This window comes from Haplochromis burtoni, unplaced genomic scaffold (genome assembly GCF_018398535.1).
Source record: "Haplochromis burtoni strain Fernald_Lab_line unplaced genomic scaffold, NCSU_Asbu1 Contig_166, whole genome shotgun sequence".
Taxonomy (NCBI): Eukaryota; Metazoa; Chordata; class Actinopteri; order Cichliformes; family Cichlidae; genus Haplochromis; species Haplochromis burtoni.
The window spans coordinates 450,693-474,198 of NW_024582527.1; the positions used below are offsets into that span (position 1 = coordinate 450,693).

Here is a 23,506-nt window from a genome sequence, read left to right on the forward strand (position 1 = left end):
CTACTATCCTCGGAAACGTAAAATGATTGGCTAGAATCTAAAGTGTATCACAGCTCAGGAAAAAAAGCACCGAAATGTGCGCTGCTTTTCGGTCTGGTTACTATCGTTTATGTCAGAACCGATACCGGTACCCATCCCTAGTCACCACCCATCTTGAGGAGTTTCCCCCTCAGCTATACTAATGTGCCACAAACAGGACTTTAATATCACCAACCATTCCCATGTTATTACGGTGTATCCATATAAATGGCCCACCCTGTACTTTGCAAAAAATTTAAAAAAAAAGTAAGGATTTTACATATTGTTTGTCATTTGAAGTGAACTGAGAAAATTTGTAAATACATTTAGAGAACTCCTTTTCAAAGTACATCTCGTCTGTTTTCTCTGTATGGAATGATCAGCAGAATCAACCACAGTTGATTGCTGCAGACTAAATATGGGGAACTGTCGCTGAATAAAGTGAACAATGACACATTTAATTTACATCGACTAAAAGCACCTGAAAGATGCTGTGTCAGATAAAGACGTGCCTCAGACTTTTACGTGGTACACCAGTGAACAGAAAATGAATCATTTTAACTGTGAAATGCTCAGTGATCAGTCAAATTTGTGATAAACAGAGAGTGTTATGAATTTATCACGGACATGTACTGTAACAAATAAATTCTCTCGCGAGTTAATCTACATTTTGCTAGGTCACTTTCGATTAAGTATTCAGCCTCCTCGATCCAATTTAAAGAGAATGTCTAGTGTCAGAGAGAAGAGGAATTTATTCCGAGTTAATAAAAAACAGGCGCTTGGACGAAATCACCATCGGCAAGTCATTAAAAGTGTGAGAGGAACCGGGTGCGTGGAAATGGCTGATCGTTTCCTCGGGTGCTACTAACAACAAGAGACCTGGACATGTAGACCGTGGTCCTGATGAATTGAGCTATAAAGGTGATTGGGTCAAATAAAAGTCTGTGCCTCTGAGGCGGAAACACATCAGTTTGATTTGAATACATCACCGAGCTGAAAGGACAACACGCTAAACCTGGAAGAAAATGATACATGGGAATAAATAGGAGATTTGCACAGTGGCTCAGCATGAATTCCAGCATCAAACCTGGCTGGAAAGTAAGACAAACCAGTGGGATACACAAGCCTTCATTACAGTTCTCTTACTGGTTGTCAGGTTACGGATGCAAGGCCTCGGGTGCAATGTGTGATTTTGGAGCAGCGGCTGCTGCTAATTACCAACCTAGGCAACATACAGCCATTAAAAACGCAACCCCCAGAGTCTGCTGAGCTAATTTGTCTAATTACATCTTTGTAACTTATGAAAAGACCTAACATTACCCTGAAGGCATGCTTTCGGAGTTGGATCTCTGCAGATAGTAAATGAAAACTTTGCTGTCTTACTACGCCCATACAAGTGCCTCAATAGCTGCAAGGCAGTGGGAGTATAGGAGAGCTCGTGAGGAGGAGGCGGTGGAACCCTTGTTGGGTGATGCTGGTACTATTTCTATATCCCTGAGATCCGTCTCCCCTGGGACAGACACCCACATTCTGCCAACAAGCCTCCTGTTTATTTTTATCATCATTAATGTGGCATTTTTTCAGAATATTTCAGCAAAACCAATATTTGGTGCCAGTTACAAGATATATAGGCTGCCTGTCAGTGTACTAGATTGTGGCTGAGCCATCACAGTAGCGAGGGCCTATGGCTGCCCTGCTAACAAGCATGTCTAAGATAAGAAAGAAGGAAGTAGGAAGGACCACTGTTACAGGTGTCAATTTGCTGAAGCAAATAAAAAAAAACTTTTTGAAATGTGGACATGTCTATTCGAGCCGAGCCACCTGTTTAAGTCTGCAGGTTGTCTTTTGGTCACAACTCAAGTGTGTTACTGAGAAAGTCAAATCATTTTGTTAGTAAGTCAGACGCTTTATCATGTCACCTCAGACTGAATGACAGCTGTGAAGTGGAGTACATTCAGTCAGAGCTGATTAAAGATAGCGAGTCTATCTTTAAAAAAACACAAGACGAAGAACAAACAGGATGATGGCACCCACAACTTTCCTTCCTTCTTCCTCTTCTCACCAGCAACAGCGGGTGGTTGACTGCGATAGCATTTTTTTTTTACAGCAGTTCAGTTTCTGCACAACAGCTTGCAAAACACAAGCAACTCAGCTTTGAGTTCAGATCTCCAGCCTATTTGGGGCAGGGTTCAGGAGTCATCGCACATGCTGGAACTTAGCTGGACTTGTGGGCTGCTTAACTCACCAAAGGTATAAAGGCCGTGGTTAGTCAGGATTCTAAAAATTTTGACCTTGTTTGCACAAATATGAAATGGAAAAAAGTCCTAATCTTACTCTAGCAATCTCTGTCACGAATTTGCAATCACAAGATAAAGCAATGCCAGTGTGGTTTGTAATCTGTCAGTCTTGACTCAACCCGAATCATTTGTGGAAAGCGTGGTGCACTCAGGGCCAGCCAGAGATGTGTCAACTGAAACCTAGACACAACCTCAGAGACCTGATGAGGCCTGCTATCTTCTAGCTTTTACTCACCTTGCCTCAACTCTTTCGCACTGCCTCTCTCACTCTGTTTTTTCTAATCAGGAGAGATTTTTATCGGCCCCCCCTGTCAGTAACCGCTATCGGTTGTGAAATTTCAGAAGGCAAAGCGTGTGGGAACCACAGTATCAGTTGTGCTCATCTCACCCAGCACCTTTACAGACGCGCGGGCGGTTTCTGAAAAGGTGAGAAAAGCTTCACAAAGAGCGTATCTGAGACTGGCTTAACACAAACTGACAGTGGAAATACTTTCATACCTCGTTCAACCTCTTCTTCATGCTTCCTCCCTTTTCTCTGCTTGTTTACTTTTCATATTAACACCAGACTGCTCATTGTAAGATCGATTTACAACACGAAGAAATAACATTTGGGGAGAGGCCTGCATTTGTATGAGTCTGCCGAGCAGATGCAAGATGTGATAGTATGCCGGCTTAGAAATCTCTATCAATCGGACCATTCTTTGGCATAATAACACACACCTGAAAGACAAAAAGGAGAGCTGAATGATGGCCTCTCCCTCTGGGCCTACATTATGTTCACTAGTGCACTATTCACAGCGAGGACATTTTTCCTCTAGCTAAACTGAGGCTCCATTCAATAACACAAACAAATGTAATTCTTTGTGCTTACAATTGAGCTGGCTGATCAAATTTTAGGGCTCCAATAAATCATTAGAGTAGAGAAGTGGTGCATACACAAAGTTACCTCTTCAGGGCACCTGAAGAAGAAGCTTTACTCTAAGTTGGTAAAACGGGGGAGTTTAAAGGCATCAGTGAAACTTATCTGCTCGTGTAGCTGGTTTTAGCTTCGCTTGTCCTATACATTGTGCAAATGGTATGACTCATTGATTCATAACAGTCTTTCTTTAAAACAACAGAACACACTGTTACGCTACATTGCTTACTTTCACGACTACTGGCATTGCATATGAATATTCTATATCTAAAAAAAATACAGTAACACCATATGGTTTAGCAAGTCTGTTTTAACAGTAATGGGTGGTAATGATTTGTGCACGTTCATTTCCAAAGAACTTTGAATACTGTGTAAAATGTAAATGTGCTGCAAATCATAAACCACATTTATTGGAAAGTGCAAAGACAAAATGTAAAATGTTAAGATTTCAAACTTTAATTTTTGTGTTGAAAAACACATTTTCTCTTTTTACATTTGATGCCAATAGCACGGTTCTAGAAAGTGCAGACATGCACATGTTTACCCCTGTGTCGCATTACCTCCTCTGCTAACACGCATGTGTACACCAATCGAGGAGATCTACAGTGGAATTTTTTCTATCGCATAAGAATTTCAGTTGCATTCCATTAAATGCTAAATGATTTCAATCGGTGACAAGTCTGGACTACAATTAGGCCAGTTGAGCATTCATAATGCTTCTACTGGTGAGTTTTGTTGATCTGGTGCTTTGGCGCTAGCAGACTCTCAGTGTTTTACACATTTGCCTCACAAGTGAGCTCCTGGGTTTAGTCATGGGTGGAGATACAAATCTGTAGGCTGTGTCAGGGAGGGTATGTGGCATAAAAACATCGCTAAATCAAACATGTAGTAGTACCTGCTGGGGCACTCCTTTTGAGTAAGGGAATGGATGGAACTGATTAACTGATGGAACCATGAATTTCGTTCGCCACCAGAAAATCCTGAAGGAGAGTGTCCGGTCAATAGTTCATACCCTAAAGCTAAAGCCATGTTTGATCGTAAGCTAACAAGTAATTTATGATTAAACATAGACTTCCAAGTACTAATTTCTGTAGTGTGATTTATTCTTGTCCTCCTGATCCCTTGAGATGCTGCTGTGTCTTTTCTTTCCTCTTTCTAAATGCATTAGCATAGTGTGGGGGCATTGGTGGCTCTATCAGTAATGTCATGGGCACTTTAACATGATGAAGCACGCTGTGGCCCCACTGGCATGAATAATTCACATTACCACACACCCAAAGAAACAGGGGGGTGGAGGTTGGTTGACTTTGCTACAATGAATTGTGAGAACAAATGTGTGATTTTTAAGGCGCACGGGCTTCTGTTTTGGGTGAGCGAGCCATTTTAATTCAATTTGATGTTTCTTTTTTAAAGAGACAAGACCTTGATCCACCAGGGAAAATAAATAAGGTGGGATCAGAAGATGGAGCTATGGCTATGCGGTGGGTGGCGAGGGATGCAGGATCTCTTCAGCATCCATCACAGTGGCACTTCAATGATTGTCAAATAAGTAGTCCTGTCCAAACCCATCGTTTATCATTATGTATGAATGAATCTATCTGGGGATCGCATCATCCAGCACATGGGAGGGCTCTATCTCATATATGCGATAGGGAGACGATATGGAAATGGGACACATGATAGCCGAATAGCTTGGGTGGGATAACCGACCACAGCGGTCTTGGAGATGGAAAAATGTACAATCTAAAGCTCCCATTGCACAAGGCAGGCGCACTCCAAACTGAATGAAGCACATGATTATTTTTTTGTCTACTAATACATCCTGAATGCTCTGCAAGTGGCACTGACAAATCTCCTCCTTTGCAAAACATGTTCCATTAAAAGTCTTGGAAATACTTAACATAATGTTTTCCATCCTTCAAATGCTTTGAGGTTTAGGCAGTTTTATACAGTTCCTCTAGGCCACTGGCTCCAAAGCTGACGTGAGAACTTCAATGTAAATAATTCAGGAAAGGTGGGTGAGAACTCTTGGCACCGGATTAAGAAGGCTGTGCTTGCAAAAGCTGCTCTCAATCCATTTCCAAATTGTCACGGGGCCTTCTAAGAGGCAAAACAAACCCACCTTAATCTCTGCTAATCATACTTAAGCATGAATGTTTCATGTGGAAATGCCTGGTTACAATTTAGAGGCTTTTCCCTCATTCCTAGGGTAACCCTGCTACAATCCAGAAATCCTTTTGGCCACAACAAAGACAAAATGTGATGTAGAGACATCAGATGTGGTACAGTGCACACAGCATGTAAGTAGGAGGAGGCAGAATCCCACATTGCAGATACCATGTTTGTTGACTACATGAAACGCTGGAGATAATGAATTCAGGCTGCCAAATTTCAAGATGTGCCAAAAGATAAAGCTGTTATAAACAAGAAAAAAACAAAACCCCAGCAACAACAGTGATAGCATCGGTGATTGGTTGTGATTAACATCAGACTACTTACTTGCGTCTCAGAAATTCAGATGTAAGCAATGCCGGGGACCAAACTAATATTATTATTATTTGAGACGGTGAATAACCCAACAGTGGAATGATTACATTTGACTTGCAATGATTTTCCCCACTGCATGAGAAAACAACAGCTTGGAAAAACTAATAGACATGTTCCCCGACGTAGCTTTGTTGCCCCTGCCTTGCTTTATACAAATTTCATCAGTGTGTTGATTTCAATGGAATTCGGAAAGTGGAGATAAAAGTCCAGCCCATCTGTCCCTCAACTTTGTGGGGTGCGGTGCAGTGGAGGGACAGATTTATAGCACGCTGCACAGTAAAGTGCATCTGCATCCGCCACACTGCTCCCACTCACATCATTATCCTCATTGCCTATCACTTCTCCAGCTGAGTCCCTTTTGGAAACAGGGGCTGCCACATCAACAGTGGGTAAACACCTTTAAAAGGATCTGACACCCTGTAATGGAAGAAAAAACACTTTGGTATTGTTCGGCAGCCCCGGCGCTGCGCTGGGCTTGTGGAGGAGTAAGCCATTGTCTGTTGTCACCTAATTGGATCAAGTTTGTGTGGAGAACAGATGTGTACGGCTGGCTGAGGTAAACACTGGACCCGAAGATGCCAGGGCTGAAATTGCTTTGAAAATCGTTTCTGCCTCCATAGAACGAGTGAGAATAGGAGCGAAAAATACTGTATAAAAGAACATTTGTGGCGCAGCCTGAAAAAGTAATAAACACTTTCCCTTTGGTGTAGATTCAAAAAGCTCCCGATTTTCTTTTGTTCATCTCGTGTCCCAGCCACATATCAGTGTCACAGCCAATGTGCTGTACACATCGACGTTCAGAACAAGCTAAGGCATTTAGGCATGGCAGCGCTCGCAGCACGAGTGATGATCCATGGCAAAGAACAGATTATACTTTGGAAGCATTGCTGATCCAATTAAGAACTGGCAAAAGGTGTCATTAGGGTCTGACAGATTTGAGCCCGAGTCTTTTTTTTTTTACCTTGCAGTGAGGTGCCATAAAAGTGAGAAACATCTCCATGAACAAAGAGACTTGAAGAGAGACAAGGAAGCACTATTTCCAATCAGGCATCTCCCCTTCGACACAGCTCGATTTAACCTTGAAGAGTAATGAGATCTGACTTGCTTAAATGTTAGCATTCTTAAATCATCCGGAAGTGCCTCCAAGGAGCCGATAATCACTATGCCAAATTGCAGCGCTTGCTAATTTCATTCTCCCCTAGCATTTACTTGCAGTTAGTGTCGATTATTCAAGAACAGGCATTTAATGCTGCCAGGTCCCAGGGGTGTTACATTAAAATGTAATAACTTGCAACATAAATGAAAACAAAAACCATTACTTTCTTCCCCCCACAACTTTCTTCCCTCCTCCCTTTTCTTCCACCGCCTCTCTCCCTTCCTCTCTTTCAATCTCTCTACTCTCCCTCCCTCATTGGTGGGAGTTCGAATCTAATTCTCAGCCCATCTGGCAGGCGTAATGAAGGCGGGCTGGGCTTGTGGTGCCCTGCTGCCATGGCTCGGCGGAGCAGGAGGTTAGCTGGCAGATTGGGCCAGGATGAGTGAAGGGGAGTCGGGAAACCTGCTGAGCGAATAAGCCGGCCCAGTTAATCTCCCATGTGCCCCGGTGTGATCGGGGCCAAGGCCAACCACACGCTGAGGGCACAGAGCATGGGGTCTGGGGTGTGGATAGTTGTGGGCAGATGACTACGGGGCGAGTGTGGGTAAGACAATGGGTAATTCTGAAACAAGCATAATAAAATAATAAAAAACAACAACAGACTCATGGTTATGGTATGACTTCTACAATGTACCCACACCTGGGCCTGCAGTGTTTAGGGGATGCAATGTTTTGCAAATAACATAACCAAGCAGTAACTATTACAAAACACCTGCAAGCACATGTTACTGAAAATGCACAACGTCTGCAACAGTAGAGTTGTAACTTCGTCGAGCATATGTCAGAGGATACAGATAATTAAACAGGTAAATTCAACCCCAACAGGTGCAGCCTCTGAGGAAACAAAAGACAAATAGTGTCTTTGCACCATCTGGCACACACAGAAGCGCATAACAGTTTACATGCGGTCAAACGCAGCAAACAACTCAAGTTAAGCAACAAAACACCTTTAAAGGTATACTGAATTAACACACTTATATATATAAACTTACAAAAAGCTTTACTTTGTATACAATCATATTTTATATTCTTTTATTTTCTCTTTATAATAAATTAATTTTGCAGTTCAATGAAAAAAAAGTTGTACTTCAGGTTGTATTATAGCTACACCACTGACAGCTGAAACATTTATTAACTTAACAGTGGCACCTAACAAAGGCTGGGCTATAACAGGCAGGAAACTTAATGATGCGAGCAACTTTGACCATGAGAAAACTAGCAAGAGAAGTCCGCACTGATCAGGCATAATGTTATGATCAGCTGCAGGTCATTGTGTTGGTCCCCATTGCCTCCACTTGCTTGTCTTCTTCCGCTTGTGCATCCTGGTGCCAGGTGTTCCCCAGGTAAGCTACACACACACTTGGCCATCCACATGATGTAAAAGACAATGTGATGCATCAGACCACCACTGCACCGTGGTCCAGTTCTGATCCTTATGTACCTACTGTTGGTGCTTTGGTGGAGGATAGGAGTCAGCATTGGCCCCCCAACTTGTCTCCAGCTATTCAGCCACATACACAAGCCAAAAACAGCAATGCACTGTTCTGACACCTTTCTATCAGAACCAGCAATACTTTTTTCAGCAGTTTGATGCTAAACAATCTGATGCTAACCGCGCCTCTTTCCAGAGGTTAGCATCTTCTTCAGCGGTTTTTTGCTGTGAGGAAACACTCAGCAAAATAACTTTGCAGGTCAGAGTTATTTTGGTTAATATTACGCAGTTGAAATTTTGTGGCTAACCAGTGTACTTTCACTGTATGTACAGGTTAAGGTCTACAGTAGTGTGTAGTAGTGCTGAAATCTTTTGCTGCCAGTCAAGTACTGGCCATGGGGAACAGCAACGGGGAGAGTCCCAGTGCTAGAAACTGAAAATCTTGTACAATTATGATGAGTTATTTTTTTAAAATCTGAACCCAAATTCCTCTTCAGTTGCTATGATCTGCCTGCTGTATGTGAAGGCACACGGAGCAAGTAGCAAGGCAAGCCAGACCTGCAACAGCAATCGCCAGCTCATGTACACATCAGCAACTGCGTGTATACATGTGTTAACCAATATGTGCTACCAAGCTGCTATTACCGTAAGACACCATCTTTTGTTTGCAATTCAGTCAGCAACCAAATGGTAATTGAACACATTATAGGAAATCTTTACCTACTTAGCATTACAGCACAGGCAGGGCCAACACAGACACATTTCAGCACATTAAAAAAACTAAACTAAACTTGTCTACAACAAATAGCATGAAGCTAGGCTGACAAAAACAGCAGGCTTCCCAGAGCTGTGCTGGGGCCTCTGGAGAAACCACAACACTGTCATTAACAGTTACTCTCCTCATAAACACACCAGCATCAGCTGGAGTTATAATTGCCCCTGCTTCTCCTGTAATCTTATACCTTACCTGCTGTTACTGTCAGACACCTTCTCCACTGAGGGAGACAGAGATAGTGAGAGATGGAGGGGGAGGAGGAGCTATGGTGCATATGTGTGAGTGTGTGTTGTGAAGCTGGAAGCACGGTAGATGTTGCTTGTGTACTGTCAGATACAAGTTAGGATATGCAAGGGGGTGTAGTGAGAGAAAGGAAAAGGAGAAAATACATGCCAGAAAATCAAATGAGTGTGTGTTGCTGAATGAAATCCCAGGAGCAAGGCTGAGGGGCGCCGATGGAGGGAAATCATGTTCTTTTCGGTGAGTGATTAGAAGACGAGTGGCAGAACATGACCTACTTAGTCTAACTTTTTTTGAAAGGTTCTAGAAATGGTATTCATGAAGGTAGAGTTAGAGAGGCAGGTAGGGGGTTTGAACCCTAATGGATTCATAGAAACATTAACAGAAGTAATAATTGCCACGGGGTGTTTGTGAATATGGAATAAAATTCATTTCCTGACCTCTGAAGCTCTAACCAGGGTTGGGAGACATTCTCTCCTTTGGCTTTGCAAACAAAAATATGAATGCATATGATTCTACAGACATGAAAGGTTAAAATGTAAAACAAAATATGAATTAAACATCATCCGACGCCCGCTAAAGGCTATAAGAGGAGGTTTTAGTACCTTTAAAACGAGTCCACGACGTGTGGTAGGACATGTGAAAGCAGAAAGAGCTGGAAAAATGCAAAACAAGAAAAAAACCTGCTTTCTCAATATCTGTGACTGAAAATGGCAAAGCGTTGTTTCATTTTTCTGCCCTATTACAAGCCCATAGTGGAAATCCACCGAGGCTGTGAAAAAGGAACACTTTAGCTCTGCTGCAGAAATGGGCCTGCCTCTGGCTCTTCTTAATTTCAGGCTTTGTTTGTGCAGCATTTGGGAGCTCTTATGGGTTTGTGGGAGACCCGCAGGCCTTTTGTCTCATCAGTAGAGGTGGTTTCTGCTTGGCGCCTGCAGCGATCTGTTGGCGTACGCCTTTTGTTCTACCTCTCCATGCAAGATTTGGCCACAGGTCGCAGATTACAGGCAACACAGCCATCACAGGTACACTGCTGTTTGTTTGCCCTACAACAACAGTTAGTGCTCAGGAGAGTCAGGCACAGAATATGAGCCAAAGAACGGGCGGCGTTCTATGAAGAAGTAAGCGTGAAGAACAACCGAGCACAAAAAAAAAGAAGTGTCCTTTTTTCCATGATGGTTCGGCCCAAACTAAAACGCTTATCTCTGAATTTTCCGACGGACACTGGCAAAGCACTGCTGCAAAGCTTCTTTAAATGACATACTCTAATATTACACTTGTGGTGCTAAATTAATAGGCTGCAGCAAGATAAATCTCTATGATTTATGATGTTCCCTCCGGTGTATAATCAAGTTGAATGTGAGAGGGTGAGAGAGTAAGACAGAAGGAGATTGGGAGGGACAGAGACAGAGCTTTGGTTTGGATTGAGACACAATAAAAAGAGCTCTCCCCTGCACAGCTGAATGGACTGGTTGACTTAGCTTTGAATGAAAGTGTGAAACAGTCAGCCATAGAAATCAGTGGGTGCTGGGTTTAGCAGAAGGAGAGAGATTAAAATACCAAAAAGTTCAATGTGCAGTGTGCCATGAAATATGACATATGGAAGTGCCAAAAAAGAAATAGCAGACCCCCCCCCCCCCAAATTGTCTATTTCTTTTGGAACCATGAATTCCACATAAGGATGGTTTATGGGAATATCACACCTCTATGGAAGTCTCATCCCACAATCCACAGGAGGCTTTCTCTCCCTCCTGCCTGCTTCTGGGGGGCTGCCATCATATTCATTCCCCATTCCCAGATAGATGTTTGTAATTGGAGCTCTAATTTATGATCGGGCCTTGGTGCAGGATAATGATATGGAGCATTGTAATTTGCTGATGCAAATTGTACGTTATAATGGGGAGCCATAAAAGCCCCAGCAACATCTCGGAGACTTGCCAAACACCCTGAGCGTTCATTACAGCCCTCATTAAAACATCCACGTCGGCAATGGGAGCTCTTACAAATGGAAGGAGCATGTAATTGCTGCTTGATTGTGGTATATGTAACATATGATAAAGTGGAATTACCACTCTTTTTTCTGCAGTGTTAGTGAAACTTAATGGGGAAAAAGGCTGCAGTAAACAAATCCTCAGAGCGTTGTTTGATTGTTACATTATAGGGCTATTTGTTTAAAGTGGGGCAGGTGAGTTAGGGGACAGTGCATCCAGGACAAACTAAGAAGGATGATAATCAAGCTTGGGCTTCGGGGGATAAAAGTAATGTTGTTACCCATGAGACTGTGGGTTTCATTTGGAATAACTCCAGCTCCAACTTACAGCTACAAGGCCAATAACATAGAGCTGGGAATACATTAACTGGATTTCATATAAGAAAAGATCAGTATTGTTCTTTTTTATTACGGGGCAGCAAAGTCATCAGCACTGCATCTGCTTTAAGAATCGTGGAACTGGGCCGCAAAAGGTTACAATGAACCATTGAAGTCACCCCTGGTGAAAAAAATGTTTTGTTCTAATGCCAGTTTGGCCCATTGGGTTAAAGAGTTTAGTCTAGCAGTTGATCTCAATTCAGTCTTAACGAATGGGGTATGAGGAACTTTGTGAAGCCGAATGTCCCAACTTTTAGGCAGCTTTGAGAGCAATTAAGAGTTCATACAAACAACTAAACTGTGCCGTCTTTTACATTTTTATATTTTTATAAACATTTTAAGCCCAGTCAACACTAATTCACAGTGTCACTTTTTTATTTAAATGACCGCTTCCGTTTTTGTTTGGTGCCATTTTAAAGCGTCTCCTTTAAAAAACCTGAACTTCACTGCTGAAAATGAAGTTTCCCTCCTCGACTCTGAATGATAGCGGGCCTCTATCATCACGGCTCTGTGTGCTCAGCCACTGGAAAAGGATTTTCAACTGCACCATTCAGCCGGGGCCCAAGAAGCCTGCAGCCTTTATCAGACCGGTTGATTGATGTGTTGTGGGCCCTGCTGTGGTTAACAGCAATTTTTATCTGTTGCTAGCGGCAACAGCCCAGGTCCCTGGTGCGTAGAGAGCAGCAGGGCCCAGGATCTGAAGCCGGACCGCACACGGGGATAAACAAATAGATTTTTTAAGGCGGACAGCCCTCATAGAGCGACCACTGACAGGTAGCGCCCCACCCCAAGGCCAATAGAATGTCAGGGCCCCATCCCACTCCTGCTGGGCTCTTGGTTTCCTTCACTAATTTTCACCATGTGCAGAGCCAGTGGTATGGAGAGACCTGCACACCCCACTGGAAAGAGGCGCGGTGAGAAAGAGAGTGAGGGAGGCAGAGTTATGTACAAAGAGACAGACAAGATGCTCCATCTACTGCAGGTGAAGACGCCAGAGTATATTAACAAGAAAATCTTGTTTCAAAAATTTAATTCAAGCTATAATTTACACCCAATTTCCTTTGAGTTGCTGTGTTTAGCATTAAATCCAGCAAATCTGTTTTACTCTGTTAAATAAAGCATGGAGCTTTTAATGGCTCCTACTGTAATTAAGTGACATAATCCTTGTATTTTGATAGAGATCTTGTGATAAGCTCTCGTCACTCAGACAAACAAGTGCATTTGTCACAACGTGGAGGTCGTGAATGCCAAATCAATTAAAACAAGCTTGTTTAAGAATGCACACATGACTGGGACTGCTCTGTTTAGAGTGTACTCATTTAGCGTTAAATATGATTATGACAACCTGAGCACGGGGAAATGAAGAACGGGTGTGTCTGAGAGCTCCAAATACTCTTATTCGACACAAACACCTCAGCTAAGGTTTGACTCTCTGACGTAGCGGAGATAAACCCTCCCAATACAGACTAGTTAGATTATACTGTCACAGACAAAACCTGCATGGATTTATCGTCAAAGAAAACATGAGCCGTGGCTTGGCCTTGGGTGGTTTCAAAAGGCGTGGGGTGGGTGACTGGCACTTAATCACTTCATCTGGAAGAAAAGAGCGGCGTGTTGTCTTCTTGGGCTTAGCTACAACATCTCCCCCTCCAGACAATATATGTAACCCAGGGGTAATGACAGGCTGGGCGGATCGTTGAAGTGAGATTTTTTTTGACATTTTCCTGTTTCTTGCAGCACGTATCTCTCAGGTGCAGATGTTGGACTCTTTATCGAGGAGCCCCTGAGAGGATGATAAATCGCCAGAGCCCAGACCCATCTCCACTGGAACAACAATCAGGTAGCAGCACCGGAAACAAGGAACAGATTTTGTCTCCCAAACATAGCCAGGGCTATAATGAAGCCTGCACTAAGCAGACAGAAGAGAGTTGGACTGATAAACAATTCCATATCCAGTCTTCCACAGCGAGCTAGATAGCAAGTCTCATTCCTGCTGCTACATATCAATGCTGGACTCAGTGCGCCGGAGATTAATCCTCACCCTGAAATGCGATGGGTGGGACAGAGGGTTGTGGGTTTTAGCAGGACAGGTGCAGCCTTTGCAAGACTGCCTGTCTTTCAAATGCATCAACTGGATAAACAAATTATGCTCAGATTAATAGTTAACTTTTAATAGTTTTATTACGAAGCTAAATGCTACTGTCTGTTTGTGTTGTGTAGTTTGTGCTGTGTGCATATAAAGAAGGGATGTTCCCGTTTCCCTTATCAAGGACAATTTGAACAACTAGAAATTGCATGAAAAATGCACGACTTAGAAAACCTGCAGTGTTTTGCTCCACTAGGTAAAGGCATGTATTGGTATCATTTAGCCATGTGATATTATTCACTTCTTACTCTTCCATTTTTCTTTAAGTTTTATCTGAAAAATAGATTTAAAAAATATCATACCAATGTGAAAACCTGTGTCTTAAGATTTCCGTTTACAAAAACACAGTTAGTACAATTAAACCAACAGCTAATGTGTTGTGTAAGCAACAACCAAAGCATTTAAAGAGAGCATTATGGTATTTGGCATAAAACACTCCTTATGCATGAGTCTGGCACTAAAATGCAGGAGCGTCCTCTACGTTCTTCTCTAAACCAATCAGTCAAGGCCACTCAATTCCATATGTCTTCCAGAAAGACATATGGAAGCATAAACAAGCATCTCCGATAGAAGTAAAAGACAAACTGTCAGGAAAGATTCACTTTATTAAATCTTAGTGACTTGTGACAGATAACTGGACCGTGTACACCAGCTTGAGTTTTTATTGTGGAGGAGCAAAAAAGCAGATAGCGATGACCGCCAGAGGCCAACTATTAGATAGCTCTTCCGTGCTATCAGCGGCCAGTAGCGCAAAGTTGCCTCATTGACCCTCCCCTACTCATAACCAGGCCTCCGCCCACATACGTAGCCTCTTTTTTTCCAGCTATAACACTATATCAAGCCCCTGGTCTTTTCCTCGCCCTACTCCTCCTCCTCCCATATCCACTCAGTCTCTGCTGGCAGTTCCCTAAAGCCCCCTGACCTCGCACCCCATGTCTCTCCTTCCAAACCATCATGCTATAAAGCCCGAAGCACTCACAGATAAGCAAACCCCAGAAATCATGCAGGCCCAGCAGCAGAGCAGATTGAGAGTCAGAGCTCAGTACCCAGGAGGTGCCTGTAGGCTAGAAACGCTGCAGATAGCACCACTGGATAGCTGGAGTGGGGAGCCAGACAACATGAAACTTCCTGCCCTCGTTACTGGACTTTCCTTTGCTTGCACAATGCCCCTGCCTCCCACACAACCACCTCCACGCCAACTCCACCTCCATTTTTGCCCTCTCTCTCTCCCTCTGTCTCTCTGATCCCCTCCTTCTTCCTTTCAGATAAAGAGAGGGCCTCGTTCCCTGCCGACTCAAACTGACAGCTCGAGCCAAAGGGCTCCACAAGCTTTTTTGGAAGGTCTTGTTTGTTTTCATCCATCTGTGAGCATGCAGCCACTGGGGAAAAGGAATGTGACATGTTCTATTAAAACAAAATAAAAAAGAAGATCGCACAGAGATCAATGTCTTCTGAAGTTGAGCTTTGTTCAGTGCTTTAACTGTAGTCCTTTGAGGCAGATTAAGGCTGACAAACCATTTATAGTTGTTTTGTTTGCCGAGATGATTGCTTCCAAGCTACAATGAGAACTGCCATATGCCACTCATCAGCTAAAAGTAGCACACTTTAAACAACGTTCCTCTTATGAGTTTCCCTTTAAGGAAAGGACATAAAGGACGACCGCTTGTCTGTATTATCCAGAGACTACACACATCATTGAAACAATGGGAGGGGAAGAACACAAATTTACGGTTCGAGAATGCACTGGGGCAAGGCAACAGATGCTTTCAGGGGATAAAAATAGTCCTGTAGTGACAATTTGTGAGCTAGTTTATGTTCAAAAGGTTTGAGCTGATGTTTTCTTAGGTGGCACTAAATAATCCTCTTGGGCACCTTTACCTTGAACAGGCGACATGTTCCAAGATTAAAAAATAACTCTCTAACTACCTCTTATTAGCACGCAGCCACTTCCAAAAGTCCACGGGACAGTTTTCACTGTAACATGCATACATGCAGCCTTCCTGCAGTGAAAAATGGATTTATAGCACAAAAGCAAAAGTCTTTTTAAGCATTTTTTTCATATGTGTGAGCAGAAACATCCGTCACTGACAGTCACTGGAGGAAGATATAAAACTCTGACATCGAAATTGCAGCTCAGGCGAACACAGCGCTGATCAATGCCAATAAAACGAGGCCCTTTTTGCCAAGGTAGCATAGGACACCTTCCTGCAATTTAATCAGTCAGTCAGCCAGAATTAATGTTCCTAATATCATGATTTCTCCATTACTCTATTTAACATAATTAAAATGTCGAGCGCCGGGGCCATAAAGCGGGTCGTTGGAGATTGTAATTCTGCCGTAAAGCTATGAAGCATGAAAATGTCACTTACCGAGTAGCCACGGCCTGACAGCGAGTGAGTGGAACTCTGTAGGGAGAGAGAGGAGAACAGGGATGACCTTTAAGGAGTGTTTCACTCGCTCACACTGACATGATGAAGCAGCGTAGCTTTAATATCAGTATTCACATTAACCTTTTACCCGCCCTACCATGCACCCCACGCCTGCTCACTTTGCTACCATTCATTCTGTTCTGAACAACAGGGGTAGCTGGTCTAAAAACAAAAAGTCCCATACTACAATACACCGTGGAAAACATATGATTGTAGGTCCACATCTGTGTAAATACAACAGTGAGATACTGGGTGTACTGGTCTGTCCTCATAATGCGCTGCAGTGCTACATGTGAAAATTAAGTATCATTTATTGGTTTGAATTTAGTTCCCAGAGACGTCAACAGACGAATGAGAGGGACTCCATCACCTTCATCAGGAGACAAATTAAAAAACTATTTGATACAGGAATTATTTTCTAGCTGAAGATTTTAAGTGTCTGTTTAGTGCTAAAAAAACTCCTTAGATTAGGAAGAGCACCACAACAAGCATTCTTTGGATGACTGGGCAGATATTTCACCATCGGTAAATATGGTGCATAAAAATAAGAGCTAATTTCCAAAATCATAGTCTTTCATAGCCTAACATTTTCAGTGTTCCCACCATGTTCATCTCTATAAAAAATAAAGAAATCTCTGTATGCATGTGTGTTGTTTGAATTTCTCAACAACAGTCTATCAGGTCCGACACGAACTTGTTGGGAAGGTGTCATTGTGGGGTCCTGCGGGTTAGGGTGAGGCCGTTCTATGTCATCATCCTTGACCTTTATGCTGATGCACTCTTTTGTGTCCACACAATGACACCATTTCAGGTAACATAGTTTCTAAATAACAGCGCACTGTCAATGACATCAAACGACAACAGGCACTCACCAATAATAAAGGGATCCATGCATCAGTGCGTTCTCTACGTTTCTATCAACTTTTCTTCTAAGCAGCTTCAAATTTGGCGAGTGTTTGAATGAGGGACGGCCTCTTTTCAGGGCCTTCTCCCTGTTGCTAGACAACAGTGATTTGTAACCTCACGATGTCACGATGAGGTCACGAATTCCCGTCACTAGATTTGTCGCCCATTTAAATAACGTGTCTTATATATGAAGCTCTGTGAGCAAATATTGATCTGTTGTCACAGATCAAAGTCATCAGGGTAACTGCACACTGGAACGTCATCCTTTGATGATGCTGACATTCTTGTGATGGTGGACAGAGTTACAAAAGAAAGAAAGTATAAAAATTATACACAGTGCCCATCAATTTTATGAGGTCTTTTACTTGTCTGTGTTTTATCTGTCCCTTTTTTATTCAGGATAAATATCTCTTTATGCAGTAAGGGACGTGTTTCGGCCCATTTAACTCCCGTGCTTTCTAATGCAGTCCTCTAAATACTGAACAAGAGCAGTATGGAGGCAGAAAAGGCTTGGTTTTGTTCTGTTCTCTTGCTCTGTCTGTCAGCGCCCAGCACGAATACCAATCTCAAAATCCCTCCCTCCACTTCCACTTTTCACTGCTTTTATTCCTCTGTCTAGATTGGCAATTTCTCCCCCCTGGTCTCTGGAGGAGACTTTTCTGCTAGACCAATTTCATCCATAGGTCCACCTCCAATCCAAAACGACCTCCCCCACACCTTCACCGCCACTGCCTCCCTTGTTTTGCACCCTCGCAATGTCCCTCATCCATTCTCCCACACCTGCTCAAAGCATCAGCCCTTGTCAACGCCTGTGTGCCCCTCTGATTTGCAGGACGGCTCCTGTGGTGACGATTAGGGAGGAGTCCTGCTGCGAACCGGAAAGTAGGCTCTGTGGGAATCAAAAGGCTATTCCCACTCTGCTCAACCTTTCTGCTATCCTCACTACCGCAACCAGAGAGGAGGCCAGAGTATGGGGCGTAAGAGCCGAACGGAAGGCAAAAATATGTGGATAAAAAAGGCCAAAAGCGTGTTTCAAGGAAAATGCGGTCTGTTGTTTATATGTGTGCGTGTTTTGAGTGCGTTAAAATGTGTGTATGTTCATGTGTTTGTGTGTGTAAGTGCATATGTGCATAGGTGGAGTGAGGCCAAGGCCATTTGGAATTAGCCTTACTATGTCGAGTTCATTCAACTTGCAGCATTCTGAGTAGAAAGAGAGGCTTATTTAAATGATAATGAGGGACAATCCATTGGATTTAGTGCTGGTGAAGGGAGAAAAAGAGGGGAGGGAAAGGGGGATCCATTAAAACGCCAGTGGTTCATAAGCCATAGGGTCGGCATACAGCTAAACACTCTCTCTTAAAAGCCATTATACATGGCTCTCAATGGATTTCTGCAGTGCTTAGGACTTCAAAAGGATTTAAGAACCCGCCCCCGAGAGAGAGAGTGTTGGGGGAGGGAGTAGGACAAGTATGTGTGTGGTGGCGATGGTGGTTGGTGGCGAAAGAGATGGGGCGGATGCTGGCGGCATTTAAGGGTTAACTAAACAGCCCCGGAGAAGAAAAATGTTACTAAATCCACCCCCTTATCCTCTCCCAATTTCCACGCCCCCTCCTCCACTCTTCCTGCAAAAAAAAAGAAAGAAAGAAAGAAAGAAAAACATGGCGTTAAAAGGGGAGGGTCCTGTCCATCTTCTCCTAACCCAGACTATTGGTTTTTTACCGTTGCATGAAGGCCAGGAGGCGGGCCAATCACTACTAGTTGGACAATAATAAGAGAAAGGATGTGAACACGTATGCCCTCTGTGGCTGGAAAATAAGGTGGGTGGGTGGGTTTGGGTGCATGTGGGTGGATATGTTGGTGAATACAGTTTGGTTTTCGAGACGCCGACAGCAGCACAACTGCCACCCCCCCCTCTGCAGGACACAGTTACAGTGGAACCCACCCCCTCTCCCACCTCACATTTCCCTAATCCCTGCGTGGCTTAGTGCAGGGGCCCTACTGCACTGCAGGCACAATTACCTAGTCAAAATAAACAGATAAAGACCCGACCATGGCAATGAACAAACAGCATCCCCTGCATTTTTTTCTTTTTTTTTTTTTACCCCCTGCTCACAAATTGATGCATGACTGTTTTTACAGGCAGGCGGGTGCGTCCGCATGTCGCATTTGTCTCCGTTTCCTTTGGCGGTAAGACAAGAGAAATCCATTTTACTTGTTGCCAATGCGGCATCATTAGTTAAGAGCTCTTAAAGCTGGGGAACCACTTTGATGTGGTGGAGCGTATTTTATGAAAATTAGCAGAGCTCTCAGTGCGGTGGTGGAGATTTCATGGAGCTGAAAAAGTAAGAAATATAAGGGAGACAATGACACGCTGTGTGTCACGTCCAGGCCTTCACTGGGTGGAATACAGCCAGCGAAGAAACACGAAAAGATGGAAGGAGAAAAAGAAAGATAAAGACAGGCAGAGGAGGAGAGATGGATTGATATAGATGGCGTGGCTACAGCGATCAACGTCTGTGCACCATTTATTTGGCAGCAGATTAGAGAGACATGCCACATCTAACACCGTCGCCGATTACAGCGTGCAATTTTCAACCGTGTTCTCCCCCCACCCCTCGCCATTACAGCAAGCACCACCACTTCCACCGCCCCCCTTCGTTCATGCCCCCTCCTTCTTAGTGCTTGTCGCATATCCCTGTCAGAGCTGTCAACAAGCGTTGGGCTTTTATCTGACAAGCCCGCCTCTTCCTCCTGACTTTTTCATTAAAAGACAGCCTTTTACACAAATTCAAGAAAAACAGTGCGGAGGGGGGATGCATGAGAGAAACTGAGCAGCGAGGCTTAGAGAAAAGAAAATGAAGATAGGAAAAAATTAGGCTGTTTTTTTTTCACGAGACTGAATTTTCGGTTGGAAATATGAATAACTTAAAACAATGTATTTAATAAGTTCTTTTAAATCTTTTTCCTTCCCATCATTTCAACCCTGCTGGAAAAGGAAGCTGCACATTTTCCTTCTTCCTCTCTTTCTCTCGCTCCTCCTGCTTTAGTCAGCTAAATGAACAGTCTGATTGAATTTAGTTAGGTTTGGGAGGCCTGCTTGACAGGCATTAGTTAGGAAGCATATTTCTACATTCATTTCAAATGAGCTGCTTGGGATTTTGCATAAATTCTCATTACTTCCCCTGTATTTAAATTGCATTATTTCATCCCTTATGCTGAACCAATGTCTGGTTTCCATTTTGCTTTGCCACCTACTCATCTTCTAAATGGGCTGGCATATGGATGCGGGCGCAGGGATAATTGGAACCGTTCCTTTAACTCGTTCCGTTCTGGGGTTGGTGAGGTCGACCCACACCTGGCTGAACCTGGTTATGTTTAAATTTAACTGGTCACGCTTCACGTAATGGCAAGTAAACTAGGTGATATTGTGTGACCAGTCCTTTCTATGTGCTGTTAACCAACTACCCTTGGGAGCTTGGAAAGAAAAGCATCTGGACTTCTTTAAGTTTTGGTGCAGAAGCTTTTCTTTCCAAGCTGCTTAGCCTACGATGACCTGGATGACCGAGAAGCTTCAGAGACACATTAACCAACTAGCATTCTTCCCAAAACAAAGAGGCTATCTGAGATTAGAGTTTGGGTCTCGTCTGTGGACTCACCTCACTGAGCTGCTCTTTGGAGTTGCTCCTGTGTGGTCGACTGAGTTCAGTCTCGTCCTCGCCAACTTTGACTGGATGAAGAGCCAAAGGTTTGATCTGCAAAACACACAAGACATGATGCCATCGTCTAAAAATGTAGTCATATAATCGACCATGCCACTACTCAAAGACACTGACTTATTGTATTTTTTTTTCAGAAACAAATTTAAAAGCTGCAACAGCTTTTTGCTATAACAAGATGGCAAAGAGAAGAAGACTGAAATATTTACACAGACCAGAGAAAAAACAACAATTTAAAACTATCTTGTTGAGAGCTAAGTGTACTTCATAACTGTGGTGGGCGCACATTTTAGTCTCACCTACTTTGTGTAATGCAACAAACTATAGAAACCTCTATTAATATTCATGCCATCTAAAATTGTACAGAAGGCTGGGTTGTTGATTGCTGATTGCCTTCTATCGCTGCATTTTCCAATTCAGTGTCAGCCCATGCAACAAGATCTAATAACACCAAACATTTAATCACGCTAGAAAGATTTTAGTTGTGCATTAGCCAACTTTATATCTGACTGACAGAAATGACACACAAACACAATAATTGCAAAGAAGACCAAAGTAAAAAACAAAAACAATACATTGCACACAATGGTACATGAGAAAAGAATAGCAGAACTCTGGTCTACCTGCAAATATGTGAAATTTATTAACCCTTTAAGACCTACCATAGAACCAAGTCCGCCAGAGCTTATATTATATTTTTACATGTTGTGGAGCCATTTCTGGGAGCATTTCAAGTTGATATACATCAATAATACCATTATAGCCAAAATTTTAATAATATGCATTAAGTGCATAGTAATTACATAAATTGCAAAAAAGTGCAATAAACTACAAAAAATTTGAAAATCGTTTTTGTTTTCTTAACATATATTTCTAGTTAGAGAAATTTAAGAGAAACTGTAAATACAAAAAAGTTGCACAAAATAGTTTCCCACCACAGGAAATTTATTTTAAGTGTCTTCATAGTTTTATTTTTGAAATACACCAATTTTTATACACTGCAGGAAAAACGAAAATAAATATTATAGTGCAAATTTGCAAAAAAACCCCAGCATGTGCATCAAATTAAACTATTTCCAGCAGTGCAATATGAGTCCTCAGCATCCCAGAAACGACACAGGAAGTCATAAAGTCAAACATAACTTTTAAAAACACCAGTATAGGCTCATGAGGCCCTGATGGTAAAAAACTACATTTCTGCAAAATGACGTCACTTCCGGTTTCGGGCAGGTCATGGCGGACATGCGATAGTTCACGCTGATGGACGTAGGAAGTGTTACAAACAGCTGATCGGATCGGCAAAGCCTGTTTCTGGAATATTATGTTTTTGTTGCTGCAAGCGCTTTTTATGCAGTTTTTGCAAAGCTATATGTGGAAGGAAACCGTGACTGAGGACAAGCTGATGGCATAAGATGTAAGTTACACAAAACGGAGCGTGCCTGCTCTGACCGGCTTTAAAGGGTTAAAATACTTTTTCATTCACTTGGTTTCCTGTCAAACTGCAACCAGCAGTGGAAGTGGAAGTTTTTTTAATCATTTATAACAGTCTGTTAAACTGTGTCTTATATTCCAGCTCATGTTATTTCCTCTAACTTAGTCGAATGTACTTTGAACCAGGTGACTATGTAAAGCACAGTCGAATAAAAATGGGTTCAACTGACCATGGAACACAGCCTTTCAAAGGAAATACAATGAGTGTGTGAGAGTCAGTTTATACTTTGGTTAAATGCAAAATCGAACTGGCTGCAACAAAAACACCTGGAACGCAAAACCTCAATCAACAGGTGCTGGTCGCACCAGCCAGCATGGGTAATGCAGCAGGGCAAATTAAGTAAACACAACTGTGCTGGGTTTACTTAATTTAAGGGATCAGTGCAAATGCAGTTGCTCCGTGTTGAGTTTGACTGATTTATTTAACTATAAGTCCAGTCAGCATAGTTCTGCTTGAGTGAAATAACATTACCTTCTTGATCACATACTGTACATTAGATAATGTGAGGACACACCCGATCATACTTTGGGTAGGCAAAATTAACAGAATAGCTCTGACCTGTAATATCCTTACCTTGGCTGAAAAATGAAAAAGCAAATAATATGCTGCTGGACTAAAATTCCAGCCCAGTTCCTCAGTTAGCTCTAAAAGCTCCATAAACTAACTTTGAAAGGCCGGAATGACCAAGCAAAAACTTAAAGGTAACGTGAACTATGAGTAGATAATACTGCAGACAATGTTGACATGTGTATAACATTTTAGAGAAAAAAACTTACTATTTAGCACATACAGAATATCAAATAAAAGTTGATGTAATGTAAAATCATGGCGAAACCAAGACATGACAGCCCTAATGCTAACATGGATGGTTTGCTTTATTGTAGGCCATCAAGTCCCACAGTTGGTGTGCAACCAAATTCCCAGCCAGATGGGAGGTTGGCGAGCTAAGCAAGGAAGACTGTGTGCTGCTGCAGGATCAGCCAATCACAATGTCCCGTGCTGCTTCCCCACCTTGGAGTACAGCAGCAATGGCCGCGGGGTGTAATCCATTTGACTAGCAGTTTGCGT

General features: G+C 42.7%; 1 protein-coding gene across 9 annotated transcripts in view; it reads right to left on the reverse strand.

Moving 5' to 3' along the window:
* The window catches only part of fbrsl1 (fibrosin-like 1), a 281,436-nt gene that overhangs the window by 137,041 nt on the left and 120,889 nt on the right, over positions 1-23,506 (reverse strand). For all 9 annotated transcript variants that reach the window (XM_005933319.3, XM_005933318.3, XM_014337109.2 and 6 more), the window contains exons 3-4: positions 20,887-20,982; positions 16,265-16,300 (exon numbers count right to left, since the gene is read on the reverse strand). In XM_005933319.3, coding sequence (XP_005933381.1) covers positions 16,265-16,300; positions 20,887-20,982 — 132 coding nt within the window. The remainder of the gene's footprint in view (positions 1-16,264; positions 16,301-20,886; positions 20,983-23,506) is intronic.